Source organism: Rhea americana, unplaced genomic scaffold (assembly GCF_003343005.1).
Source record: "Rhea americana isolate MKP2758 unplaced genomic scaffold, rheAme1 scaffold_36, whole genome shotgun sequence".
Taxonomy (NCBI): domain Eukaryota; kingdom Metazoa; phylum Chordata; class Aves; order Rheiformes; family Rheidae; genus Rhea; species Rhea americana.
This window is the reverse complement of record NW_028186490.1, coordinates 1,835,538-1,848,418: the sequence shown is the minus strand read 5'-3', so window position 1 is coordinate 1,848,418 and position 12,881 is coordinate 1,835,538. Positions and strand designations below refer to the sequence as shown.

The following is a 12,881-nucleotide window of genomic DNA, read 5'->3' as shown; positions in this document are numbered from 1 at the left end:
GCCATAATGGGAAAGAGACAAGGAAAACCAGCAATACAAGAAAGTTAAGATGCTTCTGTTTGAAGACTGTTGAAAAGAAAGTGAATTTTCATAGTTAAAGAAAGAATCAAGTCCAGCTAGGAAAAGAAAAAAAAAAAAAAAGGTGGCTCTGCCCTGGTAGCGAATTACACTGCTTATCAAAACAGCACCTTCTTAAAGAATTTAAACTCAACTCAAACCACAGACCATGGTTCTTTCATTTATAAAAGTTTCCAGACTTTAAACACTGCTACTGAAATAGAAATAATGTCACTACTGAGAAACTGAAGCCACACTGATGTCTGGAAAACACATGGAGAAGTTTCTGGCATTTTCATTTTTCCAAAAATGAAGTCTTTCCTAGTTCCTGTGTACTAGTATGACTGGAGTCTTATTTGGACTGCATCACATCTTACATAAATATCTCTGGTTTTCGGAAAAAAAACTTCTGAGATTTCTGGCTGAAAGAGACCTCAAAAATATTACCAGAAGGATTTTTTACTATGATACTTATTATTAAAACAGAAGACAGATCTTAAATTTCAACACAGATTTAATTTAAAATTACACTTCTAAAACCTGAAGAAAAAAAAATGCATTTTAATACATTTGTCGATGTTACAAATAAATTACAAGTACTTTGTTTCTCAGTTTCTTGCATGGATATGGTATCTAATTTAAATATAAACATTACTAGGCATTTTTTTTTTTTTTTTTTTTTNCCTCTTGATTCCACATTTTCCTAAATAGCTGTTCCTAAATGATTTGGTGCAATAAAGTAGACTCCCCACTGATGGTATGCTAGGAAATCAGGACTTTAAGCAGCTATTAATATTGTAAGACAGATTTAAACAGCTTTTGAAATTGAAGTCAAAACAATAATAGGTTTAAATGATTAAAATGGATTAAGAAAGCCAGGAAAGTTCAAAGCTTGTTAACTACTAGACTGAGGAAAACTATGGTCATTTAATAGGGTCAACCCCATCATTCTAGGCTGAAGCATACAGCAGTGGCCTTGTCAAAATAACTTAATGATAAACTAGTGAACCAAAAATGTACCATGTCTAAATACTTAGAGCACATATGTAGAGGAAAATGTTTTTGCAGTAGTAATTTTGGAAATATTTGACTGCAAGCACCTTGGTCTTATTTTCATTTTAAAATGATTTATTTTTAAAAGTAAGTCACCTCAGTCTACCTTTTATTCTGGAATTCTTAGTCTGTTTTCCCTACTCATTACATTGGCAGCATTTATATCTGTTTGACTTTTCACAATTTTATTACGTAATAAAATATTATTTAATTAACTTTGTGCAGAACTGTAGGTTGTTCAGCTTATAGACTGAACTCTTTTATGTATTTCTTTAATATTACTCCTTTAAGCATTCTATATATAAACTACATCTTTAATCCATCTATCATGTTGTATTGTCTCTGCTCTCAAACTCTAATCTAACCTGTATGTATTGATTTTCTTCAAACAAATATATAAACTTTGGTTTGTAACTAAATTAATTATAAACATTATATTATATATTATAAATGTTTATAATTAATTATAAACATTATATTATAATTAATTATAAACACCAACCAAGCGCCATAATTTTGAATTAAAATTTAATTTGCATAAAATCTCAAAAAGCAATTAACTTGTACATAATCTAGATAGCAAAAAACTGAAGGGTTCCTGAGCAGCTTCTCTCCCTAGTTAGCCATGATCACTTGCTATTATCACTTTTAAACTTACTGTTTGGACCAACTTTTACCAGTTGAACAACAGATCTTATCACCACTAGTACTGAAATTCCCCAGACAAATACCTTACTTGTGCGTAAGAAGGAGCTCTTCTTGACAAGGAAACTGAAACAAAAGATCATTTGGGGGAAGTGGAGCAGTGCAGATGTGAATACGACCTTCAGAGAGTCATCTATATCTACAGATTATTTTAATGATTTCTTCTAAATTAAGAGCGTGCATGCCATACACTAACAGCACTGTGAGCTACTGAGGAGAGCTTCCTTCAGCTTGAAAATGGATCTTCACTATTACTTCTAAGAAGAAGGCACACTTGAAAAGCCATGTGCATTAGATATCTGTCTGAAGTTCAGACTCTACTGCTTCAATAAAATACAGATTAATATCTTGGATAAACTAACAAAAGGTAGTGACATTACACTATTACAAATAACTAACAGTTTAGGCTTCATCAGAAAGAAATACATTTCATAACTGAATTACAACTTTGTGCCCAGGCTAGATCTGTTGCCTTTCCCCCTCCAACAGAAAAATTAAAACAGAATTTCTAAAACAAAATTATTTCAATATTCTCTATTAAAAATAAATACATCAATAAAAGCAATTAATAACACATCAATAAGATCAATTATTCTCCAGTCAAGAAAACATAAGCAAAGTCAGTCCAGAACGTTACTTTCAAGCAATAAATTCCCCCAAAGGAAAATAATGAAAGTGCTGAGATTGTACCAAATCTTGTGACTGCTGTGCTGTAAGATGCTATTTAAGACATTCTAATAACTGGTCTTTTCATTATTAATAGAGGGAAAAAAATTCATAGAGCAATTGATCTTTTCATAATTCACACAGCAAAAGTATATCATATTTAAAATCTACAATACACTGCTTGGTTTAGAAATCATCACTAAACTAACAGCTGATCTTATACATTTTAGAAGATTTTTTTTAAAAAAGGCTTAAGATGTAGTCTATTTTGCTGTTACACAACTTAATGAATACCTTTCTGTTTGTGCTAGTTAGGTTAGGTAGAAGTACCAATTCCAGATTTCTATTGCCATCTAAGTGAATCCTTAAGCTGCCTGAAATCCAGGTTGCTCTCCCGTCTGTTTCCATACACGAGCACTTGTTACAGGACAGTTCAGCTTACAGCAGATCGGAGAGAGAATCATCAAGGAGTTCACACACCTTAATTTGTCTTCTCTAAAAATGATTTTCACCCTTATGACAGCATACAGGCAACTATACAGAGACAGGTGTTGCTGTTATAAAATTCCAGCTGTGCTAAAAGTGTTATCTTTACTAAAAAAGAAGTAGCCCATGGAAAATAGCACAGGTTTCTTTACTGCACTGAAAATTTTAATTTCATTCTAAAAAATGAAGCAGCAACACCAAGACAGAGTTTCAGGGAAGAGTCCTTGAGAGCTGAACTCTTTATTCTGCTGCCACCAGAGGATCAGACACACCAAGAAAAAGCAATTATGGCTTCTGAGAAGAACTGCTTCCTCCCTGTTGCCTCTAGCATAGCTGCTGTGCTTTTTGTATCTTAACTCTTCACCCAGGGCTGTAGCTGCAAGCCCCAGCTCAGCCCGGGCTCTGGCAGAGGAGGAAGGGCAGTTCCTGTCCTCTATGCCCAAAGGAGTTTCCTACTTCGGTTGCGTAACGGTTTTGTCCCAGAGCTGGGTGCAGAAGGTGGTATTTGGAGCATTTCTAATCTTGTGAGTCAGCAAAAAAATGAAACTTAAAATATCTCTTTTCATAGAGTTCCTGGGCTTTTTTTATTATTTTTTAAGCAATCTGCATAAATATTTAGCATCGTCTTACTTTGGAAGCAGAAGTCAGCTATGCCTCAGACCTCCTGGGCTAAAGCAGGGGCTCATAGCTGCTGCTTTTGAAACAGAAGAAAGCTAGCAGTTACTAAAGCAACTTACTCATCTTTTTATTAATAAACATTTGAATGACAGAATGCCTTGATGCAACTCTACAGTTTGCATTAACTAATATGTTAGGAATGCCTCTAGAACAAGAGCTACTACAGTAAAAAGCAAAGGATTTTGCAAACCAAGGGTTTTTTTTTCCTTTTTTATATACAAAGATAGCTAATTCCCAGATAATAAACCTCTGCAATAAGTGATTTCTTGGATAGATCAATAGTACAGTTTTAGAGTAATATTTACTGCCTATTTCCTATCAACAGAAAGCTCCCATTCCTTAAAAAGAAAAAAGCAAAAAGCCCACCAAGATGAAGAAGGGAGTTTTTAATACTCAACCAGCTTCAACTATACAAGGATTGTAAACCACGCACTGCATAGTTCAACAATTTCTTGTTACTGTTCATATATTACAGTTTATCGTATTAGACCGTCATATGCTCCCTTTATGCTTTAAATCTCATGTGCATCTCCGATGCTCCTGTTGAAACAATTAGTTTTGCTGCCATTTCAGGACAAGGGGGAAAACAAAAACTTTCTCCCTCTTATTTTTCCTATTAAAAAGAAATTATAGAGAAAAAAAGCATTACTAGAGCAAGCAGAAAAAGTAATCACACAGAATTCCACAGCCATGGCTCCCTATTCCTCATCTGATAATAAGACAAACATATACCCACACATCTTAAGTGGAATTAAGGAAGACGATTTGTATGCTAAAATCAAGTCAGGCTTACACAGAACATTTCTGAGTGCAATTTTTGAATTGCAGTAGAAGACATAACAGTGATTTATAGGATTTGGCATAGGCTCAAATTAAGAATCTAATGACATACCGGGACATATAGCACTGTAACTGCTTCGCTACTGATTGATGAACTAGCACCTGAATCTCGTATCTACTAAAAATAAGAAACCATAATACTCTCACTGAGATATTCTTAATCCTATTAAAAGGAGGGTCAAGGGTTCACGAAATCAAGGATCTTTCTCCCCAGCTCTGCATTTAATCTGAATTTATTAGAGAACTTCAGGCCTCACAACATCCTGAAACCTCCAACGCAGGCTTGGTCTTTCTCCGGAAGCTTGGAATACAGAAGGTCCTCCACAACCACCAGGAAAAAAGAAAAAACACCAACCTCAAAACAACAAAAGCAACTTGAATAGCAGGTTTATCCTTTTCCAGCCCTCGACTCTGGAAGAGCAAGAACACTAGCAATTAAGAGAGAAACACAGCCTGCCTCCACCCTCTCCCCTGTGGCTGCAGCAGAGACCGTAGGTCTAACGCTGCAAAAAGGAAGACAACAAGGAGAGGCAAAGCACAGAGCAGGCCGGGACGTGGTTAGGTGAAGGACAGCACAAGAGCAGCATACTGGGGATCAACAGTAGCATCAGCACCTCGTAACTTCAGTTACGTTTAACAGTAACACTAACATATTTGCATGCTGTTCAGGAATGATGAAATTATGTTGCAAAGAAGAAATGTTAAAAAATGAGTATTTCATTTTGAGAAAAGGAGGATGGAATTTCTCTCATCTGGTGAAGAAAAGCTACCGAGAAAACAAATTAAATGCATTTTAATGTTCATTAGTATTTGATTGTTTTACTTCCTTTAGGTCAAGTTAAAAAATCTAATTTTAAAATTTGAATTTTTTTTAAAAAAGGGAATTCCAAAGACTTTTAAAATATTATTTAAAAGTCCTCTTTTCTTAAAAGACATTTCAATAACAAATCGATTTCATCTACAGTTAAAAAAGCCAAAAAGCTGACAATGCCGATTGTTAATTTTTAATTGGACTTTTCTAATCTGCAATTCATGAGTGATGAAACGCTACATTCTACAGTAACCAGAAATAAGTCTTTAGCCTTTCTTGTGCAGGTGGTAGTTTTGGTTTGGACAAGCTGGATGAGAATGGAAAACAATATTAGAATCACACCTTATTACCTGGAATTGGAAAGAATGCTTGGAACCATTTGCAGAATTTAAATAATGATTTTATCTAATGTATTCTAAATAAGAGTAATTCTTGTGCAAACTTTAAAATGAAAAAGCTTTTCGGCACAAATAGCAAGCATCACTTCCAAAGAAAGAGTTTTACCCTTTTATTTAAACCAGTTCAAGTGGTAGGGAAATACAGATTTTTCATTACAGATATTTTTAGCGAGGGTCTTTTTAATCTAATACTTTTCTTGTCTACTTAACAGCAAAACTTATTTAATTCAAAAGGCTCTTTCACTGACAGGTCTTTGCTGTTTATTCTTTGTTATATTTAGACTAGACAAATAGAACTCAGTTTAAAATTCCAGTATTTCATCATGTGCCTTGTAATAAATAAACGTCCAAAGTTTTGTTAAATAAGTTTTTATTTGAGAATGGAGGGAAAACACAGACAAGCTGTGAGTGTCAGTCAGACATGTCTCAAGGTCATTCTAAGAAGAACAATTAATCCAAAAACTAGCCATAGCCTACTGACATGTAATTAAACTAGCAAGTTGTGTGGAGAAATTGAAAAACAAAGTATCTAATAGGTTATGATTTGCAGTTTTATTTACTAGGCAAACATTTTAAAAAGTGAAAACACTTGATATATCAACAAGAGAAGAGATAGTAAGAATTGAGTATTTCATATTCATCCATGTTTTACATCCTATTTATAAGTAGTTATAAGCTCAGTATACTCTGAAAGTGTCGCAACCCCTTCAGCAAGGCTTTGTCTTTGCACAGGCAGATTCTTCACACAGCCCCTTCAAAATGAAGCTCAATTACAATCTTTTTTTCATTTAACCTAAACATAGTTACATAAGCATAGCAGAAGACATTAACAGGCTTGAAGGAAGCATTTAGTACAGCAGCCCTAATTACACTGCTAGGCATGCTACCAAACATATAGCGGCATTACTACTGAGAGATGCTCTTTAAGACAGTCGTCATTACTCTAAGTTTTCGTAAGCAAATATAGAAATTTTATAATTTACCAGCAGTCAGATGATGCAATTTGGCTGAACAGTATCATTAACAACATTTTATGTTCAGACTCCGAGATAAGTTGAATAGAGTTATACAAATACAACTCAAAACAAAGGGTAATAATAAAACTTTGAGTTACTCAGCTTCTCTAACAAATGAGCCAATGCTACAGAAACTATTTAGTAGCAATCTTGCTTAGACTATTGAAACCATGGAACATTATAATAAACTATCTTCCAAAAAATGAAAGGTAGCTTCTCAGGGACAACAGATTTCTAAGTTACTACTAGGTACTTTGAGTACTTTCTGCATTGTACAGATAGACAAGACAACTCCCAACTCAAAACAATACTAGACCTTGTTAACCTGTCCCCTGGAGTGCTGACAAGGCACCCAAAGTCAAACTAAACACATAGGAGAAGCCGAAAAGGCTTAAAATTGTACATGTTTCAAGTAAACCTGACAGTCAAGTCCACACCTAGACTTGCGTATTCTCTGATGCAGAGGATTCCTACTACAGGATCACCACTCATCTTTCTTAGTCCTCCTGCAAGCTCATGGCTGCATCTGTTCTCAGGGAAGGGTACTGAAGCATTAAGATTGCTTTGAAACCTCAATTTTGGGGAACATACTCACTCACGGTTTTTTAAATGCTGTTAAGATCCTCAGATGATTTGTGATAATTAACTGTGTGAGCAGTATATTTTGATTCTTGCTATTGGAAGTTACAGGTTTGTTAGATACCAGCAAAGGTAACAAGCTGAAAAATACGGAGAATAACACATGGCAGAATGGCTACACGCACAGCTATACAGACCAGCTTAAATTTAGTGCAAGTAAGCATTTTTCCTTATTTATAATTCAAATTCTCGCAAGAGTGAGAAAAAGATGAAATATACATATCTCCTTCACTTATATCACAGCAAGCACACTCAAACAGCACCAGACAAGGAAGTTTAATTTACCAGATGCCAACATTGCTCATAAAGTAAAGTTTATGCTTTATTCATCTGTCACCCATCAACAGCACTTCGCAGTGAGGACAGGCCGGGAGGAACCAGGCATCATGGGATCACCTGTGATGACCCCACCAATTTCAATGCTGCAGACAGGGTGGTAGTAGACTGCAGGAGACCCATAGCACACTGGTGAATTTACAGATCAAAATTACAACATTTCTTCAGTATGACGACATTCTTTTTTCATACATTAACCGCTAACATCCCCAAAACACATGCACACTTCAAAGACCCCATTCATTCTCTCCTAGTTCTTAAAATCTACTTTTCTAGCAAAGAGTGAAAATAACAAAAACCCACTACTTAGCTTACAGAGAGTGATTCTTTTGTATTTACAGAACTTCAACAGCATCAAGTGTCAAGGAAGAGAACTAAGGAGCAGTGCATATACTGCATGAAAGCCATTAAAAGCCACAGATTTTTACTGAGCATCTTCAGTGAAGTGACACTGGGCAAAGATTTTCACAGATCCCTAATTTTAAGAAAAAAAAAATCCCACACAAACAGAAAAAGACTCAGCTGCTTTACAACTGATAAGTAAATCAAATAGCACTCTTGGAGCTTGTAATTCTGGACAATGATGCCCATCAGCAAGTAATCAGCCTGGAGATGTCAAATACGATGGAAATTGGCATACAAATCTCTAAGGTTAGTAAACATACCCCAATTACTGAGATCACAGCTCTGGTCAGGAGTCAGAAATAAAGTGAAATATAGCAATGACCTTCCTTAACTTGGATGTGAGAAATTGGGCACACATGGTAATTTCCCCCCTTTCTCCACTCCTTTTAAGGGCACAGACTGATAGATATTGACACATTTATTTAGCCACTAGTGATTACAAATAACATTTGTCTCACATTTTCATTGGCCAATTAGAGAAGCTACAAGGTTTCCACAGATTTAGACGTTCTGACTTGTTCTAACTCTATCATAATAATTCTGTCAACCAGAAATCGTCAATCATTCTCTTTACTTCTTCAGTTCCTGCAGCTATATACCAAACTCCTGGACAACAAAGAGATTTCTCTCTTCTGCCAAGACATGCTTTACAGCTGCTGAACGTACACTAGAGAATATAAGTAATGGGCAGACCTCTACAGCCTAAGTGTTTCAAATATAATGCAGTTTTTGACATTTACTTAACATTTGCAAAACCAAGTGCCACTCTTCTAGAAATAGCAATGAGACAGATGCCACCTGCTAACTTTTAACAGCAGGACATAAGAGTAGTTAAAAGACTCAGAGACTCGGAGTTTCCACAGGAAGCCTTAAAATGTCATTGACCTGTTAATTAGAATTTCTTTGCCTGCTTTATAAAATTTAATGCATTTAGTGTAATTAAGTTACTCCTAGGTAAAGGAATCATTTCTGTGAACTGTTACAGGTAGAATCTAGTAAACAAATCACGCCAAGAACTTTAGCAAATACCTGCAAACAAAGTTACTTTCACAGATTAACACAGGTATAGTTAGCAATTCATCCAGGAAACGTCTGTTTCTCTTTTTCCCCTTTCAGCGAGTATTTACATACTAGAGCATAAAAAAGATTCTTTTCACTTGCCATAATCTAAAAGTAAGAGAAAAACTCTCACATTCCTGCTATTTCCTTTACACAGACACTCAGAAAACCAAGGATATGCAAAGGACTATATTTGCTTCAAGACCACTCTCCAGCTCTGTGAACAAGAACTGAAGAGATTTGGGATGTTACCAGCTTTCATCAGGACAACCAATATTGCTAACACTATTTCAGATTGTCTCCCTGAAGAGAGATGAGAAGTGATGCCCAGCATAACTACCTGATAGAGATCAAAGCTCCTATAGCTCATACAATGCCAAGCTGCTGATATGGCCTGAAAAGCTAGTATGACCAAGTCCTACTATGATATAAATTAAGACCAACTCTCCCACAAATGGTCTAGGAAAGGCATAATGTTTTCCTAAACTTGCTCAGAGAACAAAAGACTTTGGAACCCAAATTAAACCAAAATACATATTAAAAGAAAGGATAGGACTATTTTAACAGCCAAAGGCCAAAATAGCCCCCCATTGCTTGTTTTCTTAAACCAGTATGGCGCGGTGGCAAGCTGTTTCAAATCTGCCAAGGGTAAAAGTGTGTGGTGCATTCATTTTCAGGTTTACTTCCAACATGTAGTGTAGCCATTTAAATACTGTTAAAAGGACCATCTAAGACTTCCAGCACAGTTTCATGCTGTTTCTATCTGCATTCTGTTTGTTAACAGCTGCAAAAAAATACAAATCTGGCTAGCAGGACCAATTTTAACATTCCCTTATTTCACAGACAGGAAATCATGATTAAATTTACAACATCAAGTCAAGTTCTTTATTCAGAATAAAGATATTCATTCTTAATGCAGTGGTTATACAAAAGAGGAGGCTGAACAAACAGAAACAGTGGAAAAAGCTAAACGTATAAATTTCTTGAAGTGTTCAGTTTACCTAATCTCTCTTTCCTCTGGGCTACTTTAAGCCAGATCCCATCCAGTCTGATGGCCCCATTAAGAAGGCCATCCAGTTGAAGAGGTGAGATGCAGACACCACAAAGTTAATCATTACCAAGATGCCAAGAGCTGACAGTACATGGCTAGAGATGGATGCGTGCCTTGTTTGACAAGAAAACCCAGAGACACTAGGCTAAGTAGTACCTCCAGATTCTCCATTCATCTCTGGCAGCTTCTGCTACAATTAACCATTTCTGTCAAATGCTTCAGAGTCCTGAAGCATCCATGTCCTCACACCTCTCCACAATCTGAATCTTCATTTTAGCAGACATTCTACAGCTAGATCTGTAGTTTTATCTATCCTGCACAGGCTGAGGAAGCATGGGATTTGGTTTCCACTTCAGAAGTAGTGCAAGACTTAGTTTGGCTTGGAGTAGAACATGCATGTTCACTTGTAAAAGTGGACTACTGTGAACACACCCACAAATACAGAGCTAGAAGAAAAATAAAGAATTTATGAAGAAGGTAAACAGGCTTCCCAGTTTCCAGGTTACTGTCAGTCACCACGCTATCAGCTGGTCCCCTATGCAGCTGCTGTTGGAGGACTGCTTACTGTTTTAAATAAAGCAATACCTTACAAGGCATTTGGCAGTAGAAAAATGCTCACAGAATATACACTGTTCAAGGAGATGGTTTAACTTGTCTGACAGGACTCAGATTTGAGTACTGATTTTTAAATCAGTGGAATTCTGCAAAGCATTTTAGGTCCAGTGAAAAGCATGATGTACTCTCCTGCAGAATTTAATTGCTGCAAGATAGTTCCCACCACCACTCACATGGTAACATTTATAAAGATTACCAGGGAATGCTGGGTTTTTTTTGTTTGTTTCTTTGCTTGCTTTTTTTTTTTTAAAAAAAAACCTTACATTCAGAGCCTTGTTTTCAACTTATTTCAATGAAAACATGCGGCAGAGAATTAAATCAGAATAATTTAACTTTTCAGAAATCAGGAGTTTGCCTCAAGGGTTCTAACTTCCATACATTTTTGAACGTTAAACATTCCATTACAATTTTGTCTTTTGCCTGCAGCTTATGATATTCAGGCTATCACTTAAACCCACCTTTAAATAAAACCTGAGTGGTAAAATGTCAATTATGAAACAAATTATGCCTTTTATTAAAGCACTGAAGCAAAATATTTGTGGCTGACAATACACATACAAACAAACAAAAGCTCTGCAGCTGTTCTTTATTCAGTGGTAAGAAATTTATTCTTGATCCAGCATTCCCATTAGTAACTAAAAGAATAAGTAAAGAAAAAATTGATTAACACTTTAAACACGAAACAGATTTGTGAACACTTTGAAAGATTAAATCAACTTATTCACTCACTACTTGATTTAGGGATATGGAGCAGCATGCGGAAGAAAAACTTGTGCAGAAGGATTTAAAAGAGCAAATTATGTTTTACAGCTCTTAAAGAGCCACGTCTCTATACGCTGATCAGAGACTGCGTAAACTTAATGCCACTGGCAGCACATAAACAGCAATTCAGTGATTGGTTGGTAGCATAACATCTAGGCTCAAGCAAGATAAGAGACCACATGATAACAAGTGGTCCTGCTCTTGACTGAAATTGAAATAAAAATGAAGATACACTTGCACAACTTTTTCTGGCATGTTGTAGAAATGGTTTGCCCGCCCCAAAGTCATCACTGAAGAAAGGGGGTGGGGGGAGATGTGCAGTCATAATACATTAAGAGTAGTGTACAAATATTCACATGAGCACTACCTACATCATATCAAAAGCTTTGATAAATCGAGTAAGTTAATACTTTTGTTGCTTCTTTCATTGACAGTTCCTTCCAATTAAGAGATAGGAAGGACAGCATGCAGAGACTAGAATAAATGATAAATAACCAATACCAAAAACACAGTATAAGACCACTGAAGTTGCTACTTGACAACAACAGCACAGCTTTGAATAGCAGGAACAATCAAATTACTGATATAATGTCAGCTTCTTTCAGTACAAGGCCCGAATTGCACAGATAGCAAGGCAAACAGAGCATTGCCCAAGCATGCAGCCCTGTGTTTACTTACAGGCATCATTCTGGAAATGAAACAAAAAAAATTTCAGGACTTACTTGTCAAGAAAGTCCTTGTCCACCACCGCACAGATATCAAGTAGAGGATTTCCCATTCCAAACAGGACATTTTCACTGGAAGAAAAAGTTATTTTCAAGTTAGTTTACTACTACCTTATCGTTCCTACTATAACACACTGAAGACATTTGATATTAGGAAGAAGAGTTTTTCCTGAATACAGCACAGAACAAAACTACACATTTTGCCCAGCACAGAAAAGACAGCCTTCCTGGCATATGAACAGACAGTCAAATTCAAATGAAGTACTACTCTGCTAAGTACTATTGATCCTCTGTGACCTATATACAGAACAGTAGTAGTCAAGACTATAACAGTGTATATAGTCTGTTAAACTATCCACCACTCAGAAAAAGAATTAAAGCTGCATGCCACAGTGTGCAGTTTTGAAGAACTGTATTCAGGTTGTAATACCAGATTTTAGACAGGGGGAGCATCAGACCAGGTTATAGAGCTTCACTGAACAGAGTCAGTAGCTAAGTTTACCATGCAACCGGCCAGCAATTAAAGAATTTAATTCTGTTTTAACAAGTTGAAATTCAGAGTATGAATTCTGCATTGTC

General features: G+C 36.0%; 1 protein-coding gene across 1 annotated transcript in view; it reads right to left on the bottom strand.

The window, feature by feature from the left end:
* ADK (adenosine kinase) overlaps positions 1 to 12,372 on the bottom strand; it is a 287,852-nt gene extending 275,480 nt beyond the window's left edge. The window contains exon 1 of the mRNA XM_085312279.1: positions 12,300 to 12,372. Within this exon, the coding sequence (XP_085168405.1) occupies positions 12,300 to 12,355 (56 nt within the window). The 5' untranslated portion in view covers positions 12,356 to 12,372. The remainder of the gene's footprint in view (positions 1 to 12,299) is intronic.
* Positions 12,373 to 12,881: the final 509 nt, after the last annotated feature.